General features: G+C 45.0%; 1 protein-coding gene across 1 annotated transcript in view; it reads left to right on the top strand.

Moving 5' to 3' along the window:
• TBX4 (T-box transcription factor 4) overlaps positions 1–17,542 on the top strand; it is a 38,279-nt gene extending 20,737 nt beyond the window's left edge. Inside the window, exons 6-11 of the mRNA XM_061470547.1 lie at positions 8,667–8,819; positions 12,478–12,566; positions 13,134–13,375; positions 14,772–16,703; positions 16,736–16,767; positions 16,800–17,542. Of these exons, the coding sequence (XP_061326531.1) occupies positions 8,667–8,819; positions 12,478–12,566; positions 13,134–13,375; positions 14,772–15,394 (1,107 nt within the window). The 3' untranslated portion in view covers positions 15,395–16,703; positions 16,736–16,767; positions 16,800–17,542. The remainder of the gene's footprint in view (positions 1–8,666; positions 8,820–12,477; positions 12,567–13,133; positions 13,376–14,771; positions 16,704–16,735; positions 16,768–16,799) is intronic.
• The last annotated feature ends 3,742 nt before the right edge of the window (positions 17,543–21,284 follow it).

Below are 21,284 nucleotides of genomic sequence, written 5' to 3' on the forward strand. Positions count from 1 at the left end.
CTGAAGTATGTAAACAGCAGGGTGGAGGGTGCCCGTGAGACGGTCCTTATGGCCAGTGAGCTGCGGGGCAGCACAGGCAGCTCCAGCTCCCAGCCCCAGCAGGTGAAGGATGCTCAGGGCGAGTGTGAAGCTGTGGAAGGGGCACAGGGAGGTTTGCTGAGGGGCTTTGGCTCGGACCCATGGTGAGGCTGTTCACTTGGGCAAAGCATTTCAGTTAATCAGGCTCTTTTGTTGTTTTGCTCTTTGGGCTTTTCTTCATCTCTTGACTCCAGGTATTATTTAAGCAGCTGAGATTTGCAGCTCTGGCATCCTTTTCTTTCCTACTTGCAGTGTTGAGCAGTGCAGCATGAGTGCCTGGGGCACAGGTAGCTGTGATAACCCATGGCACAGCTCCTCAGCCCTGGCTCCCTGAGACCCTGCAGGTGCTGCCCTGGGCAGTGGGCAGAGCTGCTGAGGGTGCAGAAGGGACCCTGCTCCCATGGGACTGTGTGGGGCACAGGGGTCATCTGCCCCACAGTGCCCCCAGCACGGGGTGGTGTGCAGTGCCTGACAGTGAACAACCTCCCAGCCCAGCCAGCTTTCCTGCTCATGACACATAATAATGTATGACACATAATAATGTAATCAAAGGTACATCATAATGTGCATAAAGGTACTTAATACACTTTGAGGGATGGTGAGGATGACCAGCAAGGACTAGAAACCCCCCAGCACAGGTGAAGTAGTGTTCTTAAATATGAGGGCTGCTGAAAAGAAGCAGAGGCTGTTGTTTAGGGCAGACTTTAATTTGGTTTTACACTCTGCCCATGATAGATGGACATGAGGATGCCCTTCAGTTATTGGCAAAAGGACAGGCTGTGAAGTTTTAGGTACAGTGCTGGGGAGAGCTGCAGGTTGGTGGCTCCTGAGCTGTCTGCAGAGATGCATTGGTAGTGCAGGAGCCCAGCTTTGCTCCTGAAGACTTTTTTGAGTGGGTTTTTCAGTATCCAGCAGAGCTAAAGGTGAGCTGGGCAGCAGCTCTAAGGAAGCCTGTCTCACCAGACGCAGTGTATCTGGAAGAAAACCCTATCCTACTGTTATGCCCCCTCTCCTGCTGATTTTAGGCAGGCTGTGAGTGCACAGGGCCACATAAGGCCAGTGCTTGCAGGCATGGAGTAACATGGAAAACAGCAGAGGAGCAAGCACATCACGTCAAGGGTTTCTGCTTTTGTTGTTGCTGTCGTTAATGACTCCACTGAAATGAAACCTCTGCCAGAGGACTGAGACGTTCTCATGGGCCAGCTTGGAGAGGGCGATAGCATCACATTGGTAGTAACAAATTAAGATTAGAAGTGGCAGTTGTGACAAATAAAAGTAGGTTTTTCACTGAATTGCCCCCAACACAGCATTGCAGAGCTTGGTTACGTTACATACCTTGTGTCTGTCTTGCTTCTTGGTGGCTGATGGTGCCTTTTAGTTACCATAATGGGCTTTACCTGCTCTTGAAGTGTGGGGTTATTTTAGTTTCTGAGATATAACCTACTGAGGTTTAAAGCTACAGGATATCATACGTGGTGTGCCACTTGTGATAGCATTTTAAGTGATATTCCTGGGTCTCTTGACCCAAATCTGCTACTTACTGGCTTCACTCATTAATGCTGATGATTTTGTTATTTCTCCCCAGATTTATTATTTACACATTTGGTTTTATTTGATTATTACTGAAAGACTTAATTTTTCTCCTAGTCTTGGGGTTTTCTCTCATTTTTCTATAACCCGATTTCAGTATTTTCCTGTCTCTTCTCGTCAGGCACACTCAGGCACTTCAATGGGGTTAATGGCCCAGTAATCTCATAAAAAAAACCCTAAATATTATTTAGATTTATTTTCTCTTTTTATTTGTTTGCTTTGTGACTTGTGGCCAAGCAGTTTCCTCACTGGGGGCTGCTAAGAGGTTTATGTGCTGCCTCGGCAGCAGCCTCCCCACAGCCCTGATGTGGGGCTGAGGATCGCCTGCGGCCAAAGGGATGGGGCTGTGTCAGCTCCAGGCAAGGTCCTGCCCGATGGGAAGAGACTTGCTGGCTGCACCCTGCTTGTTCTCAGTGAGAGCAACACCGCAGTATCTCTGTGGCAAGAGAGCAGTTTCACATCCTTATACTCAGCTACAGATTTCTTATATTAAATATATAAGATTTGTTATATATTTATATATATATGGTTTCTTTTACAGACATATGATTTCTTTTATATATATATGGAATATATAATACGTGCATATTTTCTTATATTTATATGAAAAAATAAGAAATATACCAGAATTTCATATGCATACATTTCTCCTTTTACTAAACTAGCTTTTTTCACAGTCCATCTAAAACTTGAAAAACCCTCTTTTGTCTAGCCCCAGACATGAAATCCATTTTTTTGGAGCATCACTAAGTCTTCTGCTGAAAGAATATCCATGAAAAGGTTATTTTCCTTCTTTTTAGCCATCCATTTTAGGAGATGTCTTTCAGCTGATCTGGGAAATAGTGGGACTCAGATAAATTATGAAGTCCAACATAAAGTTTTACATTGTCTGCTTTATTCCTGCAAAAATAAAGGAGCAGAGCTGTGTGCTGCTGGGAATGACATGTGTTCAGTTTAAATAGCTGGGTGAGAAAGAATCAGTGGAGCTCTGGGTTAAACCTCTTGGGTTAAACCTTTTTGTTGTTACGTTACTGGTTTATATGAGTCAAATGCAGTGGGTTTTAGTAAAGTTTAAGTAGAATCAGGTCCTGAAATTGCCTTTCAGTCTTGGGTGGGGAACTGGTCTGGAGAGGGGCAAGCAAAGAGGTCACAGCTTGCCAAAGGCCTGTTGTGCCCATGGGTGCTGTGGGGCCATGCAGTGGCATGGGGTGTTGCAGGAGACACTTTGGCTCACATACCAGGGGATGTCCCAGGGTCACACACCTGGGCTCGGCATGTCTGGGCCATTCAGATGCTCTTGAGCTTGTGTGGAGATGGACTTCTCCTCCACACCAAAGCTGCATCACAAGTCAGGAAACACGATGAATTTCAGCTGACAGTAGATGAAAAAGGACCGACGAAAAAAGGTAAAAAATCCCAGCTTTGGCAATCTCATAAGGAACAATTTGTCTGAGCTCATGCTGAATCTTTTCCCAGGATTTTCCAGCCTTTCTTTTTTTCCCCCATTGTGCTGACTGCCAGGACAAACGTGTGGGTTTGGGAGGCTCCTCCTCCGACAGCGCAGCAGGGAGCAGCCTGGCTGGCTTCAGGAATGGGGCTGGCTGGAAAGAGCCCCTTCCCACCACCACTGGGGTACTGCCACACAGCTGTGAGGCTGCCAGGCTTTGAGCAGAACAAGGTGATGTTTCCTGGATATGACCGAAACTAAATTGGATGAGGTTTACGTTGTTTTAGAGCTAGTGTTTTAGCTGCTGTAGAGGTTGTCTGGATGCAGTGTTTTATTTGGTTGAACTTAGTAATCTTAACAAGACAAGGGGGAATGGCTTTAACCTGAAATAAGGGAGGTTTAGATTAGATATTAGGAAAAAATTCTTCACTATATAGATGGTGAGGCCCTGTCACAGGCTTCCCAGAGATGCTGTGGCTGCCCCATCCTGGCAGTGTTCAAGGCCAGATTGGACACAGGGGCTTGGAGCAACCTGCTCTAGTGGAAGGTGTCCCTGCCTGTGGCAAGGGTTGGAACCGAGTGAGCTTTAAGGTCCCTTCCAACCCAAAGCATTCTGTGATTCTTTCCAACCTAAATGATTCTATGAGTTTAACTGCTTTAGGGTGGTGCATCTCTTTGAGCTCCTGAGGTGGATGCAGCGTTGCACTCCCACCATCTCTCCCCTGGAGACGTCACCTCCACCCTGGGCAGCATATGTGGGGCAATTCCTGTGCCATCTACTTTGTAAAGTAAAGTTAGGTTTGGGATGTCTGATGCTGTCAAATGTGTTAAATATTAAGAGATAAACTGCAGCAGTGGTTGTGATCCTGGAAGAGCCTTGTTGATTATCATAATCTTTTTTTTCCACATGGGCGACTGAACTGTTGGGTTTTTGTCTTGGTCCTTTGTGCCCCTGCTCATTTTCCCACTGTGGGACAAGGGCCAGCCTCAGCTCAAGGGCTTTTTCACTTTGAGAGAATAGAAGGAACGAAGAAAGAAGCAGAAAATATATTAAAATGAGAGATTTTATATTAGTTATGTGATCCCCTGGGAGCAACCATAAAATTATGTGGCTTTTTCGTAGCCATTTACTATTCAATATAAAAAGGGTTGTTGCCATAACAACCACTGCATCATATGACATTTGATACCTTGGTGAAACGGGGAGTGCTCTTAAATCAACTCCCCAAATTTCATATGAAAGTGAATACATTTTACTGGTGATTTCAAGGCAAGTTTGCATTGCGTCAAGTGATGTGGTACCATTACCCTGCTAAGCTTCTGGGCCTGATCCTGGAAAGTGGCAAACGTCTTCAAGCCCCGAAGCCGACATTGCTCAGCAGTGGGTGAGATTAGATGCTACAGGAGTATGTTTTCCTAAGTAAAATTAAATGGAAGGAGCAAATGACACCTTTTTTTTTTGACATTTGTTGCTGATTGGGGAATGCCAAAAAAATAAAGAAGTGGGGCTCTATTGGAAGCCCCGGCTGCCAACTGTGTGATCAGCACAAAGGAGGGAGATGGGGGGGGGGAGGTGTTGTTAAAAAAAGATGTTTGTGTAAGCTCACATTTGCCTTTGGAGTTCGTCTCGCTGCAATCTGGTCCGCACGTGCGACACTGAGGGGGTAGAAGTGACATCACCCTCGAGATCCGCTTTGGCTCCTCTCTGGCCAGAGTACTGCAGCTCTGCTTCACTGCAGGGGGTGCATGGGCCGGGGGGGAGCATCCTTTCCCTCTTCGGGCTGATGACTGCTGTGACCACCGTGGAAGGCAAGAGATGTAAAATGTTTATCAAATGATAGAGGAGCTGTTTGGGTCTCACCTGGCACAGCTCAAGGAGGGTCCCTGTTGTTGCGGCCCTGATGCAGTGGAGTTGGTTAGTCACAGCCGTTTGATGCCATCCACACTGATGCACATAAAGATGAAGGTTGACATCATTAACCACATGGGTATTTTTTAACAGCAGTTTTGTTTCTTGAAAGTGGGTGTTTTCCAGGCACTGAGAGTGCTTGGGTGGCAGTGGTGGAAGAAGTTTTCCCCACGGGGGCCTGGGTTGAGGTGTGCACTTCCTAAATTGGGGTTATCCATCTAATTTGAGGATTATGGTTGGGACATCTGGTTTTGGGGTTTTGTGTTTCAGGCTTTTTTTTTTGTTGTTGTTTTAATACAGAAGAAAATGTATTTATTAGACATCTAAATATGCTGCCATTTCATGTAAGCTGAGCTGTTTCTTTCATAAAGCAGATGATAGACAAGTTCACCAAGCTGCAGAGAAAGGCTTCGCTACTAAGCCGGTGTGCCTCAGTGCCACCCAAGAAACACTGTTTTCCAATTTCCCTCACTAATTTTATATCCTTGCCTGCTATCACATTAAAATTCCCCTCTAACCAACACGCCGGTAACTGTTTTCAGTGGCAAGACAAGGCAATCACCGTTTCTTTTTTAGTAGCTAGCCTATTTCAGACTATCAAATTGGTAGCAAATTTGTACGAAAGCCAATTTAAGAACGAGTGTGGAAGCGTTTGAGAGTGGCTTAATCTCCCCATGCCCTCACAATGAAAAAGGTAAGAGCGGGAGAAGATGAAGTTGCTGTTTTAGCACTATCTTCAAGGCTGGGAGCTCCTCCACCAACTTGTGTCCTGGTGCTGAGGCCCTGCCTGCCCAGCACTGCCCAGCAGCTCTGTCCTGTCAATTAAAATGCTTCTCATTTTTGACACAATTCTTTAAGTCAATCTTTCCCCTGGTGTTTGTCATCGGAGTGGAATTTACATTTGTTTTGTGTATTTTTAGCCAGCGACCAGTTTTCCACAGCAGCCTTGAAAACTATTTAGCCTGAATTACTGGCATTTCATTTTGCACAGGCAGTGCTTTGCAGCTGAGGACTGAGAGGCTTTTCTGAATGACTTGTGGGGGGTTTGAACGCACAAGGAGGATGCAGCTCCAGGCACAGCCTCTGTGAAATGTTGGAAATGCAGAGAGCGGTTGCTCCCCGCTGAAAAAGATGTGAGAAATCACCTGTGCAGCTGGCAGGGATCACAGGGAGGTGTCTGAAACAGCACCATGACTTCCCATTTTCATCCCCAATCTGACATGCTGGCTGCTCTGCCAAATAGCTGACAGGTTTATTTCTTCCACTGTATAAGAATGGTGTATTTTTATGGGGCTTTGCTTTACTGGAAGCTATTCCCCATCTGTGTCTGCGGACACTGACTTGGTTAACCTCAGAGCTCTGCGGTTCTCATGTCTATCAATCATGTTTTGTGCTCAGTGGTGGCTGTTAGGCTTTGATCTGGCACATCTCAAGGAGGCGTCCTTTCATGGCTGCGCACTTAAAGAGGTCCGGCACTTCCCAGTGAGTACTCACACTGAGACACACGAGCAAATACTCACTTTGGTGCAAGGGGCAGAAATGCCCAACCTGGTAAATGCAGTAGCTAAATTAAGCCATTTAGGTTTTTTCTCTCCCCCCCCCCAGCATCCTGCAAGTACCAAGCAGTTCACGATGAACCTGTAGGCAGGTTTGCAGCCATAACTGTAACCTTGAGCAGCTGTCAAAAATTCCCTCCTGAATGATCCTGTCAGGTTCTCAAAAGCTGTATCCTGTTAATTCTGGAAATTGTTTGGACTCCTTGAGTTTGAAGATGTTATTTAAAAAGAAACCTAAATTTTTACAGGGTTCATTATAGCCCAGTGGACCCCACTTTGGAGGGGGAATACAGGCTGTTCATCCAGAGTGCACTTAAACTTGAGCTCCTAATTTTCCCTTTGGAAATCTCAGTTTAGAACTGCTTTCTTCATCCTGCCGTTGACTTGCTCTGACTCTGAGAACAAGTCACCCACCCTGGCCAGACCTGGGCAGTTTGGGATGGGGGCACCCCAGCTTCTGCTCCAGATGACCATTATTTATCAGCTTGGCTCAACTCTTAATTGTCAAAAACGAAAATGCCCCTTATGTAAGTCGCAGCTCTCTGGCTTTATTCATCTTGGCTTTGTTTTACAAGTGGCTGATCCGTGAAAGCAGAGAAAAGGCTCCAGCTGAAAACCTGAGCCGACCCTCTCAGCTCTACGCCCTGCACATCAACAGCCGCAAAGTGGTTAAGAGACTTGATGCAAAGCTGATAAAATGCCAAAAATTCCTCATTCTCTCTCTTGGGGAGCAGGGAGGGTTGTCTGGAAAATGTCAACAATAAAAATTGCATTTAAGTGGTATATAATGCAGCCAGCTACTGTGGGCAGAGTTATGTGCAGCCAGACGAAGGGACTTAAAGAGCACAAGCTCCGTACGTTACCTCCCATCCCAGTCGGAGCACAGAGAGCAGTGCTGCTGCTGCGAGCTCTCCTCGACATGGGCAGGGACCAAATAGAAAGGGTTCCTGAACACAAAAGCCAGCCACAGAGCAAATGTCTTCTGTTTCTTGGTAATTCTCATTCAAAATTGTCTAAATCCACAGCTAGTGTAAAGTGATGCATTGTGTACATCCGTCTGTCCATCCATCTATCCCTCCATTCATCTACCCATTTATTTACCACAAGTTGAAGACACCACCCACTGCAGCCTTCTCTACTTGGCCCTTTGCCAGTGTCTTCATCAGAAATAGACACGACCTTGCCAGATGCTTTGGGCACCCCAGGAGTGTTAGCCTGGCTGGAGATAACACTAGGACCAGCTGGGCTTGGGGAGTACACACTCTCAGTTTAAGAGTGGGAAGAAGAGATTGAAAGGGGTTATGCCAAGAAAACAAGCAAGCAGTATTCCTTCTTTGCCTGGCAAAAGGAACAAAGGCTTTTCTTAAAACCATCCCAGCTCTTAAAAGAAACTCCATTTCTTAAAGCCATTTTCTTCTGTGACATCTGGGCACGTCCTTCTTTGTGGAAGATTAATGCTGGGATGGGCAGCCCTCCCTGGCCTCTAATGCTCTGTTGAGAAGCCCTGCAGTGGTCTGAGAGCTGCCTGGACCCAGCCACCTCCAACACGGAGCCATCCACAAACGGGGGGCGGGGGGGGGGGAAATCTGCTTTTTTGTAGTTTTAGCAGCAGATAAACCAAAAATAACTGCCCTTTCCCCCCCTCCCCCTCCCCGTGGTTTCTGTGATTTCTTTTTTGCCCCTGCTAAACTGTGTATTTTTCAGCCCAGTAAAGTATTTATTAGGATTCTTTACGGACCAGTCTGCTCGTGACTTATATTGCGCAGCTTCAGCATGAGCTTGGGAAAAAACTGCATGAGCTTTTTTCCACCCAGACTGACTCTATCCAATAGCAATAAGAAAATGAGGGTTTACCAGGAAAGCTTTAGTTTCAGTTCTGCTTGCCAGAGCAGCAGATACCTTTTCTGTCTTGGTTCCTGGGTATAACGTAATTTTCCCGTCTAGTTTGAAAGCAAAGCTCAAGCTGAGCACTAGTGAGTTTTGGTGTCCTGCGAGTAAAAATATTGTGTCCAATAGCAATGGCTTGTCTTTTTTTGTTCTTTTTCTTTGAATTGGATTTTTCACTTCAGCATCAATTGTTTTTCAGATAATTCTTAATTCAATGCATAAATACCAACCACGACTGCATATTGTGAAGGCGGATGAGAACAACGCTTTTGGGTCGAAGAACACAGCCTTCTGCACCCACGTTTTTCCAGAGACATCCTTTATATCAGTGACCTCCTACCAGAATCACAAGGTATGCTGCTTTTTGAGCTAAAATGGCTTAATTTCTTTTCATGGGCTTTTGCTGCCAACAGCTGCAAAATGATCTTCCAAATTGCTGTGGCACAGCAATGTCAGTGCTGTGCTTTGATAAGCGGGATCTGTTTGCTTGTAGGGAGGGGGGGAGCCTTTTATGCTGCTATTGTGCGGCTGAAATGCCTGCTTTAGAAGAAAAGTTTCCATCCCAGCATTAAGGAAGAGCAATGAGCCAGAGGATGCAGTTAAGGAGCAGCACGGACATCACTGGCTAACTATACCTTGGCAAACCCTGCGAGTCCAAACACTAATGAATTGGCGTGCTCATAAGCACTAAAATGTCATTCAAAACAGCGAGCAAATCTAATAATGACTAGTAAAGCTTGCTCATAAATCTACAGTGAAAAGTAATTATAGTATGTGTATTTAGTGAGACATACGAGGAATGTAACCATAAAAATGCAGCTAAGAGCCTGCTCTGTGGTTAGCACGTGAAGGCAGGAGGGGTTTTAGGTTTGTTTTGAGGGGATGTAGAGTACAACGGCTCGGTTCTGTGCTTTGGGTGTGTGTCCTAGGCACCTATGTGTTGTAGGGTTTGGCTTCTCTTTGAGCATGTCTGTAGCGGCAGCAGTAGGTAGTGTTCTGTCTGATGATTTTACTAACCCAGGCTACCAACAGGATGACCAGCAATGTGACAACTAGTTGTCACCTCCCTGTGACAACGGGTGATCTGTCACCAAGGCTGGGAGAGGAAAGGATGACAGGCAGGGATGGCACGGCTTCCTTTTCAATCCTGCTACTGATTTGCTTGCCTTTGCACAAGCTCCTGCTTCCCCTGCAGTTTTCCTTATGGTAAAGTCCAGCTTCAGGGTTGTATGAGGATTAATTGGAGTTTTCAAGGTACATCAGGGTTCATAAAGCAGTGCCGGAGCCCTCCGAATGTGAAATCTGCCTTGTGTTACTGTGCCAGCTCCGTCTGTACACGTTCATAGGAAAACACTACAGGAACAGGAACACATGTGAAATTCTGCCTCCCCAGTAATCTGACCAGACCTTTTCCTCCCAAGCAGGATGCCTGTCTGCCCTTTGATGCTTGAAGAATAGAGTCCTTGCAAGAGTTTGCAATTAGTAAGCCAGTTAAAAGACTCAGAGCAGAAACATGGATGTGTGTGTCATGTGGGGAAAAAAAGCCCAGGAGTACCTGTTTGGACACTGGAGTGAATCCTGCTAGAAGAGTTGTAGCTGTTGGTGTAAAATGACCAGTTGCTCAAACACGGTTAACCAAAAAGACTCAAAAGAGCTTATTTAATACCTATTTAAAGTGCCAATAGTGCCTTTCATCCCTAAGGTTCCCAAAGGGCTTCATAAACTTAATACTTCCATCGCCATTGCCATTCAAAAACTCCTGGGGGGAGGCTGGTAGCTGGGTGGCAGCACAGAGTGGACCTGGCCCATTTAGGGAAAAAGCCCAGAATAAGCCCTAATCCTTTTCTGAAGACCCCAAGAGGAGCTGCCTGGTACTGCCCAGCTCTTGCTCTGGGACCTGCACACGGGAGGGTTGGATGCTGCCCCAGCGCAGAGGAGCAGGAGGCAGAAGCTCTCACTACAACCTCACTGCAGTCTCAAGAAAATCACAGCTTCAGAGCAATATCTGAATGGTTTTAATTATTCCCTTAGGCATTCACAATTTAAAACTTGGTCTGGGTATCTTTCAGAAGAACAAACCACTGAAATACTTTGAGCTCAGAAGTATCCAGCTTGCAAGAAGTGTCCTTGTGAATAACTGTCTTTCTAAACAAAAAGTGAGTCTTGGTTACAGAGCTGACTGTGGGCTCCAAGAGCTGGAAAGCTGATGATAGAAGCTACCCCTGAGTACAGACCAGTGAGGATAGCTAACCCAAAACTCCTTCCTCAGTTGGATGAAGCCAGGGGAAGGTGACAAGCAGGTATCGAAGCCCTGATTCTTCTCATGTCAGAGGAAAACCTCAGTCACTAAATAACAAAACTAAACTATAACGTATAAACCTGATGTGGGTTAGGAAGGGCTCTACGCTTCTTGTGGTTTATCAGCTGATTGGGAGCTACCCTGGAGCCACTGCAGGCTGCGGGAAAGAGAGGAAAACCTTGAGCCCTTGAGGCTGGTTAAATTCATGTCACCACCTTCCTTCCCTATCGCAGACACTGGCCAGCTCTTTTCTCAGGAGTCTTTTGGTAAGGGATATTTTTTGTAGCAACCCTCTTGCAGATTCATCTGAATACAGAACTTGTTGGTTATCCTCACCGCTGAAAGCAGATGCAGGCTGGAGCAAGCCTGCGGCTGGCTAGCAAGGGGAGCAGGGCTGTGCTGCCTCAGACAGAGAGGAGGGGACCCAAGGGCAGTGGGTCTGCAGAGGCACATGTGTCCTCACCTCCCCATCAGTGCCCTGCCATGCTGCCACCTCCCCTCCTCCTGGAAAAGGTCTTTTCAGTGACAGCTGGATGTACAAGGAGATGATTCTGCTCACTGGTGTCCCTTAGTAGGGAAAGACATTACTGAGACCTGGTTCTGTCCGTGACATGTGTTAGATCTGTCTGTACCCTCACAGTCAAAGGCATAGACACATGTACAGGAGGTGGACAAGGGGTATTTTTAGGAGATCCTGTGTCCCTACAAATGTTCTGGTGCTGTTCTGGCATTTCCAAGCTCCTGAAACTCTCTTGGGGATCTTGGTCACTACCCGCTTGTCTTTACAAAATCCTTGTTAAAGAGGTGGTTTATTTTAAGTTTTCACTGGACAACTACCTCTTTCCAGCATTGCTGACCATTGCATGGCTTTGGTATGTACCTGCCGTGTAACAGTCATACCCAGAGTTAAAGGGAAGGGATCAGGCAGCAGGGTTGGCAAAGGAAAGCTGTGTTTACTGGGGCTGTAAGACAGAGGAACTAGTGAATACGTTACATGAAATTTCACACATCATTTTTTTAACAGAATTTTCATGAAATGGCAGAACCTTCATAGCTTCCTTACAAAAGCTGAGCTCCATCAAAATTAAGTCTACACCAAGGCAATTTTAAGGCATTTTGACCCTTTTAATACGCTGTAGCTCTTGCGGGGAAAGACCCTTCTTGCAAAAACACAGCAGCTTTCTCTTGCCTGAAGATAAAGCACAATTTGAGTTATGATCATTTTCACAGAGGAAAAATGACTGAATGATGGACATAAAGATAAATAGAATTGTTGTGGAAATGAGGGCAAGCCATGCCATAAGCAATAGGGCTCTCTAACATGGAAACATAGGAGATTTTCTTTTAAATCACACATATATATTCTCTAACAAGAGCCCAGAATAAGAACACAGCACCCAGAATAAGGCCGAGACTCAAGGAAATTCACTTTCCTGCCCTCATTTATAATTGACAATTCTGTCAGCTTTAAAAGCTGCTTCTGCAAGATCTAGCACTGAACCTCACAGCTCAGTTTCACTCTCAGCGCTGGAAACAGAGACACTGCCTCTGCCACTACAGCTTTAAATGGCTGAAACTCTCGTGGACTCTGCATTTCATGGGGTGTCACACAGGACAGGACATCTGGAGACCTCCAGCCTGATACGTGCTGCTGCACCTCTGCATGTGACCTGTTTTCAAATGCTTTGTGCTTGGTTTCATTCTTTTAAAGATAACCCAGCTGAAGATTGAAAACAACCCCTTTGCCAAGGGATTCAGGGGGAGCGACGACAGCGACCTGCGCGTGGCACGGCTGCAGAGGTACGGCTAAGGGGTGCCAGGAGGGGTGGTGGACGGGAGGGGTGATGGCAAGGAGGTGCTTAGCGGGGTGGCCTCCTGCTCATCAGGATCAGGGAGCTGCTGCAGTGTGCAGGCTTGTGCTCATGTGTATGCATGGGTGCCCTGAAACCAAGCAGCATGGGTAGACAGGCAGTGACCGACACGCGCCCTTCAGACCCGTGCCCTGTGCAGAAATACAGTCTTACAGTGGAGCTTTCATCCTTATTCTGCTACTAATGTGCTGAACCTCTCTGGAGAAGTTCAAAGTGTCTATGCCATGGGGCATCACATTTGTATGTGTTTGAGGGCATTATGGTTTTCAATGCCATTTATACCCCTGAAAAGCTCTTCCTGTCATTCAGTGACACACTCTGTGTGTTGTCGGAATACTTGCCCCACCCAGCAGAATGCAATATGAGTTCATCACTTTTGGCAGAGGGTGTTGAAGATATTAGATGGAGATGCTCTAGAGAAGCCAAACTATTATTTCATCTTTCTGTTAATGCTGATTGCTATCTATCTGGTAATTTTTTTTCTCACCTCTTTCAGCAAAGAATATCCAGTAATTTCCAAAAGCATCATGAGGCAGAGGTTGGTGTCCAGTCATGGCCAGCTTTCGACAAAGCCAGATGTTAACCCACTTCATGGGAATCACCAGGCCCTTCAACATTATCAGTACGAGAATGGTGCTCACATGCAGTTTGCAGCTTCAGATACTCAAGATCTGCCACTCAACACCTTCACAGCACAGAGAGATTCAGGGCTCTTCTATCATTGCCTAAAGAGAAGAGGTAACTTGAGTTTACAGATGAAAAAATATTACAGCAAATAAACCTAAGAGCATGAGCACTGAAAGCTTACTGCTAATTCTAGTTTGTTTTGGATTGGTCTCTCAGGCCTTGATCTTCAAAGATACTGATGTGATCAAAGTGGTTTGGAGGGTCAGGGTCCAAGGGCTGGGTTTTGGGGCAGTTCTTAGTGGTTTGGTCCCGTAGAAGGCAAATTGAGACTCTTAAGTCGAGAGACCCACCCCAAAAAAATGAGAATGCATAATTCAGATGGCACAAGGCTACACTGGAAAATTATCCATTGTTAGACTCAGATGAATTAATAATTGTTTGGAGGAGCTTTACCTATCCTGAGATGTTCTGACACTGCTCATTAGCATTAATGGAGCTATAGACGTTCAGCACTTTTTCAGGACAAAGCCATTAGCAATTCTCTTGATGTCTGCACATTACTGGGACCATGGTAGCTGTGTGTAAGCTTCCCTTTCTTCTTACCCACTAGTTCACTAGTTCTCAAGTCTAAGTGAGCTGTAACTACATTCTCTTTCTGCTAGCCCAGTATCAGATGAGACCATGGAATGGTTTAAGTTAAATGGAAAAATTCTGCACAGAAAAAAATTCCTTCTATTTGCATGTCTCATTGGCCACTAATTTACTTAAGCTGTGAGAATCCTCTGATCATGGGCAAATGAAGAATCTAACAGCACCAGTAATGAGGACTGCAAGGCAAATGTGTAGTTTTAGCAGATGTTTAATGTGCAGATGAATTCACTAATTCATCCAGAGAATACTCCTAACAACTAACAGAAAGCTGCTGGTAAACACAGCCACAGTCATCGCAATCTGCAGGAGAGGGGCTACAGCTTCTCAGTGTAAAGCTGAGGACTGATGACTGGGAAAGGGCCCCTTTATCTGGAAATATTTCTGCAGCTTTTGACATGAATATCTGGGAAATGTATGGTCATTTTTGTAATGACAGGAAGGCAGGCTGCGATAAGACCCTCTAAGAGACTTCTTGAATTTGTCAGGAGTACCACTGCGAGAGTGTCAGGGACCTCTGTTATCTGGATGAACGTGAAGTAATCTCTGATGTGAGAATAGTAGCCCAAGTCTCTCACTTAACCTGACAAATGTCACCAGAAGGCTTTGAGGCCAAGGGGATTAGCCTGACATTTGCAACACAATGTCCTTTTGATGTTGTACACTGTCTTTCCAAACTAAAACGGTTTAACTGGATTAATCTGAAAAAAGAGCACCAGTTGTTTAGTGAAATGGTCACAGACTGAATGCTCAGCTTCTAAGGGGACTCCATAAAACCACCCCAGGCTCTTGGCAGATTGCTGTTAAACACCATTGCTCTGGGAGCTGCTCCCGAACGTGCATTTCTTTTTGCTTGCAGAAAGCGCTCGGCACCTGGACCTGCCCTGCAAACGCTCCTACCTGGAAGCCTCCTCTTCTGTAGGAGATGATCACTATTTCCGTTCCCCACCTCCGTACGATCAGCAGATGTTAAGCCCTTCCTATTGCAGCGAGGTGACTCCGAGGGAAGCATGCATGTACTCTGGTTCTGGGCCTGAAATTGCTGGTGTCTCAACGGTTGATGACTTGCCACCTCCACCTCCCCCCTTGAGCTGCAATATGTGGACTTCTGTTGCACCTTACACCAGCTACAGTGTTCAGACAATGGAAACTGTCCCTTACCAGCCTTTCCCTGCTCATTTCACTGCCACCACCATGATGCCACGGCTCCCGTCCATCACGGGTCAAGGCTCGCAGCCACCAGGTAACAGCCACTTCAGTGTCTACAACCAGCTGTCCCAGTCTCAGGTTCGGGAGCGCGTTCCTTCTTCATCTTTCCCAAGGGAAAGGGTGCACGCGTCTGTGTGCGAGAGAAAACCCCCCTCTCCGCACCTAAACGCGGCGAACGAATTCCTGTACTCACAAAGCTTTTCCTTGTCGAGGGAATCATCGCTGCAGTATCATTCAGGGATGGGGACTGTGGAGAACTGGACTGATGGATGACTCTGACGGCCAAGCGATGCCACAGACAACGTTACTGCTCCAGGACAGTGTTCAATCAGTGTTGATACCTGTGGGTAACTTGCACTTCGGTGAGACAAATGTGCATTTCCAGAGGGATTTGTGTGGGTGAAGAGCTTGTATCTTCAGACACACAGAGAATTACATCTCCTGTCTCAGTGGGCTGGATTCATCAGTCTCTTACTGACTCCCGAATAAATTAATCCTCACATCTTCATTACTGATCCAGTAGAAACCATCTTCATGACTAACAAGTGAAGTAGCTAGTCATTTTCTTTTATTTGTAATATTAAACATCCATAAGCAGATTTTGGCTATTTGGGAAAAACACGAGCTTCACTTTCATGGTACTTGGTTCATGAAGTCACAGCATCCCAAAACTGAAAGGAAAACGTGACCTGTTCAGTTGCATAGTTCAAAGACTGCCGTAGCAGCACTTCTTTAGCTCTTTTTATCGGTAGAAATTACTTCTTCCTCTGGAAGTGATGGAGTCATAGGAGCACAGGGGCCAGCGGGGAGGCTCGGCGGTGGGGTGAGGGAGCTGCAGTGTCGCTCCAGTACCTCCCCGGCACAGCGCAGGGTTCTTGCCATGGTGCGGAGAGAAGGAGGCACTGGTGTACAAATGTCTCTTCTTCCCCCCACACCACCATCATTCGTGGCTGTGGGAAACTAAGGAAGTGAAGCGTTATGCCCGAGGCCAAACAGCAAATTAATTGCAGTATTAGGAACAGACTCAGTGTCTGCAGACTCCCATCTGTTGATTGAATCACACTTGCTTATTGCAATATATTTATGAAGTTTAAGCTTAAAGTCGCTAATACTTTCCAGAAACGATTTCTGTATTTGCTGGTCCTTGATTTCTTTCATATTCAGCTGAAACGTGCCTTTTTGTGCTATGTTTTTTCCTTTTGCAGCTAATTTGGAAAGAATTGTTTTCAGCATAAAGGAGGCATAGAGGAATATTTTCTTACTTGTGGGGTGGGAAGAGTTCCCATTACCTGTCAGGCTTTACAGTGTACAAATATTTGTAGAACAGGTAAAAATCTGTAACCAGTGTATACATTGCTACTATTGCTTACTGTGGAAGTATCTTGACCTGACTCCTTCAGTCCTGGCTTTGCCTAATCGAGTGTCCCTGTGAGATAAGGAGGGATCCCTCACTCAACAGCCATGGCGAGAAACGGCCTCTTGTGGGAAAGCAAGCTGCACTCTTTATGGAACAAAACTACCATTACCAAGCTAGGTTGTGTCCTACTCTGGTCTGTGGTGTGTCCATCCTGCTGGCTCCCAGGTGATGCTGTCCCAGGGGATTGGAGCACAGAGGTGATGCTGTCCCAAGGGATTGCAGCACAGAAGTGATGCTGTCCCAAGGGATTGCAGCACAGAGGTGATGCTGGAAGTTTGATTCCACTAAAGAGTGTAATACTGAAGCTTCAGTCATACACAGGGGGCTTTTCCCCCCTCTCTTCTTCCTGAATGGGCAAAGGCAAAAAGCTGAAATACAGATTTGGAAGTTGGGAGGTACTTCTGCATTTTGATGAATCCATTCCAATGAAGAGAGGCTGATGGACGAGGGTGGCTGCTTGCAGTGAGATAGCCCTGAGGCCACTGAAGTGGAGGTCACGTTTCAACCAGGACAATCTCATACAGCCACTCAGCAGACCATGAGTGTGACTGGTGTGGATTTCGTAATCAGATTTTGGAAGTCACTACAACTTTTGCATGCTGAATAGCTATTTATATACATATATATTATATATATATATAAAATATATATATATCACAAATGCAGGCCACATGTCCAATCCAGCTTTGCTTTTTACAATTGAAATACTTAATAAAAATGAATGTTGCAAGGTTGTTTTTTTTTTTTTGAAAGACATCTATTTAAGATTTTTTTATTACACACCTTTGATGTAAAAACTAAGAATTGGTTAGATAAAAAAACGTATATGCTACAGATAAATCTTTATTAGAAACCACATTAGATACAGGTGGTGTGGAACGTTTAACTGTTTGTTACATAGCATGGACATTTTATTTTACATATCAGAACATAAAGTCATTTTACTGCTATAAGCTGTCTCTGGGTGCATTTCAATAATTAGTATAAAAATGTACTGTGGTGAATTACTGATGCCTCGTCTCTCTTCTGTCTCCTACTGTCCGATTTACCAATCTCACACTTCCCCAAAGGGCACACTTGACCCTTTTTTTTATCATTTCAGGGCTACACTGTCAAACTGTAACTGCCCCTAGCAAGAGTAAGGGGGTTTGGTTCCTTCATGATCTCTCATGTTTCTTTGTTTTAATGGACACGTGAATTGATCTGAATCCATTGAGCACTACTAGGCTAAGCTAAAAGCAGCCCCTAGCCTGATAACAAGAGCGCCAGAATCATATTCCTGCACTTATGTGCAGATCACTTACAATGACAATAGTGAAGAATTAAAGGTTGGAGGTGGGGGGAGAGGTCTGAGGGTGTCACTACCCACAGTTTGAAATGCTCAGTTAATTTCTCATAGTGACACTGAATCAACACTAAGCGAGACGAATGTTGCCACTATAACCTAAAAATTAATGGGGTCAGCAGCCCAGAGCCCAAATGACAAGCTAGACTAGATCTTTTGCCTGTTTTACAAAAAAGATTAACAGAATAACAATGTCACTTTAAATGAATAATAATTGCCTTTATTTTTAACCACTTTTCATACATCTTCTGCTCATCAATGCAGTATTTATTGATTTAAGGCAGTTTAAAAAGTGACTCCTATAAAAATTGTTTCAGCAGCTTTCAGCTAATGCAGGGGATGTAGAGGAGACTTGAATATGTAGTTGATCCAAGTTCTAACTTATGAGCACACAGCAACACTGCTATCAGCCTTGGTAAAGGGCACAGCCAAGGCTCAATTTCAAACTGACCAACAGAGCTAAGCAAGTGCCCTGTGAAACCTGTGGCACGTAACAAGCTGTAAGTTATAAAAATAGTGTGTGATATTTGTGAGTACAGGACCTGATTGTAAAAGGCTGAACTAATGCACAAATGTGCAAAATATGGATATAGGCTAATCTGGTCATCTGGGCTCCTTTTATAGTCAATGGAGAGAGATCAGACCTTTAGATTAAAATGGGATGAATCATTCTCTAATGATGATCTTTTTCCACTCAGAGAGGAATCTAGCCCAGCCACTTAGCCTACATTTCCCATTTTTAAATGGCTAAAGTTAAGTTAGCGTGGTGTCCCTTTCTATGTGACACTGATAAAGGCATTTACATAGTATTGAACAACAGTCAGCTTAGAAATCACATTCTGTCCGAGCACAAATCCTTAGCTAGCACATCCCCAAACAGTGTGCTGGTTGTATTAATTTATGGAACGCAAACGTGTTGTTCTTTTCTGGCTTATGTTTTTTGCTTTTTTCAGTACAAAATGTCTAGCCTGTTAATGCATCCAATCCCAAGAGCAAGCTCATGGGCAAGGTGAGAAGCACGGGTCTGGCTGAATGAGGGATGCCACTTCATTTCTTCTGCATTTCACATCTGGGCAGGTTTGGCAGCTGCTGAGTGTGCGACTCCCTGACAAGCACCCGGCTGTGCAGCATCATTCCGGTGACGCTGGCCTGGCAGCGTGCTGCCCAGCTGTGGGTGTTCAGAAACAGCGTGCAGCAATACTGAGGTACCCTTGAGGATATGGTCTATTTGTTTTTCAAATCAGAAACACTAAACTGTGGCCATCATTAAAAAAAAAACACCCAACAACCTGCACAGCATTAAAATAGATCAAGCCTGCTTACTCTGCCCGGGTTTGATTTACTACAGTTTAAACAGCTTTTACTTCTCAAGAATGTGGAGAACTTCACATGTGTGGAGGCTTTTACAGCTCTAGCTCTGGTTAGATGGCTTGTTGCATTGCAGTGGGGAACGGTAAGCCAACTACAGGAAAGCTAGGTCCGTTTCAAGTCAGATTAAGGCAAAAATTAGCAAGCGAGGAAAACTTGGATACACAAGGTCTGTTTTCCATTGAAGTGTCCTACTCTGTGCTAAAAGGCTACGGGACTTTTTTATTCTGTTTTTCTTTAAGGTAAGTGTCCAAATTTAACATTGGCTCAAGCAAGCTGAGTTCCACCGAGTCCAACAGCACTTACGCCAGCACTGAGCTTGGACTCCACTCTAAATAGAACAAATATTTGTGTCAGCTTGCTGACTATGTGAGTAATACGAATGTTTGCCAAAATTTAAACAAGCTAAACTTCAGTCATGCCAAAAGCCCCACCATTCAATTTGGTATCGTTGGCAGCTCACAGGCTCAAGAGAGGCCTAAGTCTGGAAGAGCTGGGGTGTTTCTGGCAAACACTAATTGTTTTTTTTCTCTCTCTCCACATTTTGGAAAATTTGTGCCTCTCTCTATTAATTTATGATGTCATTAAATAATTCTTTTTGCAGCTTGTATAGAAAGAATGTTTCTTTTGAAGATGAGAACTCCCCTGAGGATGGTTACAGTGAAAAATTCCAGCCGGAGGAAAAAAACCTCCTCTCTCTTGGCCCCTCATGTTTCTGCAGCACCGTTTGAACAGCAAAAACATCTACAGCATTTGAATTTAAGGACCTGCTCCAAAGAGGTGCCATGCACTTCACTGTGACAAGAGGCAGCCTAAATTCAATGTGATTTGAGGGTTTTTACTGCTCTGATGGTAGGCGGGAAGAGAAATCATGAGTCTGTGACTTGCTGATCAAGAGCATAAGGGTTTGAACCAATTTTCTTTCCACACAGTACAGGATCAATATTAAAAATGAAAGAGGAGAAAATATTGGGAAAGGTACAACAAAAGCAAAAAACCTTGTCCAATATGAACTGTATTTTAATGTGAAAACACTGTCACGAGAGAAACTGCCCCTTGGGATCTGCCTATAAAACTGTCACTGTAGACACTGGCATTTAGATGGCAGCTTCATGCTAGGTTTCACAGCCAACCCTTGCACTGGCACTGTGCAGTATAGACCAGCCTGTGCTGTATTTAAACCAAAGTGAAGTTTAATTTTAAACTTGGCATGGGCTCCTCAACCCTGTTGAGAAACTGCTTGGGTAACAGCAAGGGAAGTTAATAGCCTTGAAGCTTTGTGCCACGGTGCTGGGTGGTTACAAGCCCACGTATCTTCCTTCTGTCAGAAAGACCATTATTCCAGTCATGACCAGCAAACGTACCTGTGTGACTGCTTTTGAGACTAACATTTCAAATGCCATGATGCACTTATGCAGGGTGTGCAGCAAGTCACCACTGGGCTGAAAATTGTACTCTTGAGCTTGAGTCCACCTTTGTAACCAGGTCCTGGGAGAAGGAAATAAAAAGTCTATTAATGAGTGTGAATGCTGGTTCAATTGAAACCAGGGTAATTTTTATTTCTGGTCATTAGAAACTTGTTTAACAAACAAAAAGCAAACCCCACTGGAATGAAAACAGGAGGAGTAGCTACAACAGGTCTAAAATTCTTGTTCTGTCCTCAAACACTGATGTGTAAGAGGTTTGAAGGAGCATTCTGCAAACATCTTTCACCTGGGTTTTTTGTTGCTGTTTTCTTTAGTTTTCAGCAAACACCAATGCGTGGCTTCCAGCCACACACTGTTATGGTTTTGGTGAATATTTTCAGCAGGGTTGTATTTACAAACTGGAGGAAGTTTTGTGGTTGGTTGTTTTTTTTGAAGAGAGCTCTGTGGAATGTTGGCACCGTCTGCTTGGACAGCAAGTCCTTCAGCAATCCTGAAAAGCAAAATTTGACAAATGCAGCTTCTAGTTGGGAGGTTTACACTGATAGCAGGAAACTGGGCCAAATTTGGGTAATTAGCCTTGGACACTGCCAGCTGTAATGGATGCAT

This window comes from Pezoporus flaviventris, unplaced genomic scaffold, assembly GCF_033815535.1.
Source record: "Pezoporus flaviventris isolate CSIRO_AGI_PZ_B2104156 unplaced genomic scaffold, CSIRO_AGI_Pfla_v1 ptg000063l, whole genome shotgun sequence".
NCBI classification, from domain to species: domain Eukaryota; kingdom Metazoa; phylum Chordata; class Aves; order Psittaciformes; family Psittacidae; genus Pezoporus; species Pezoporus flaviventris.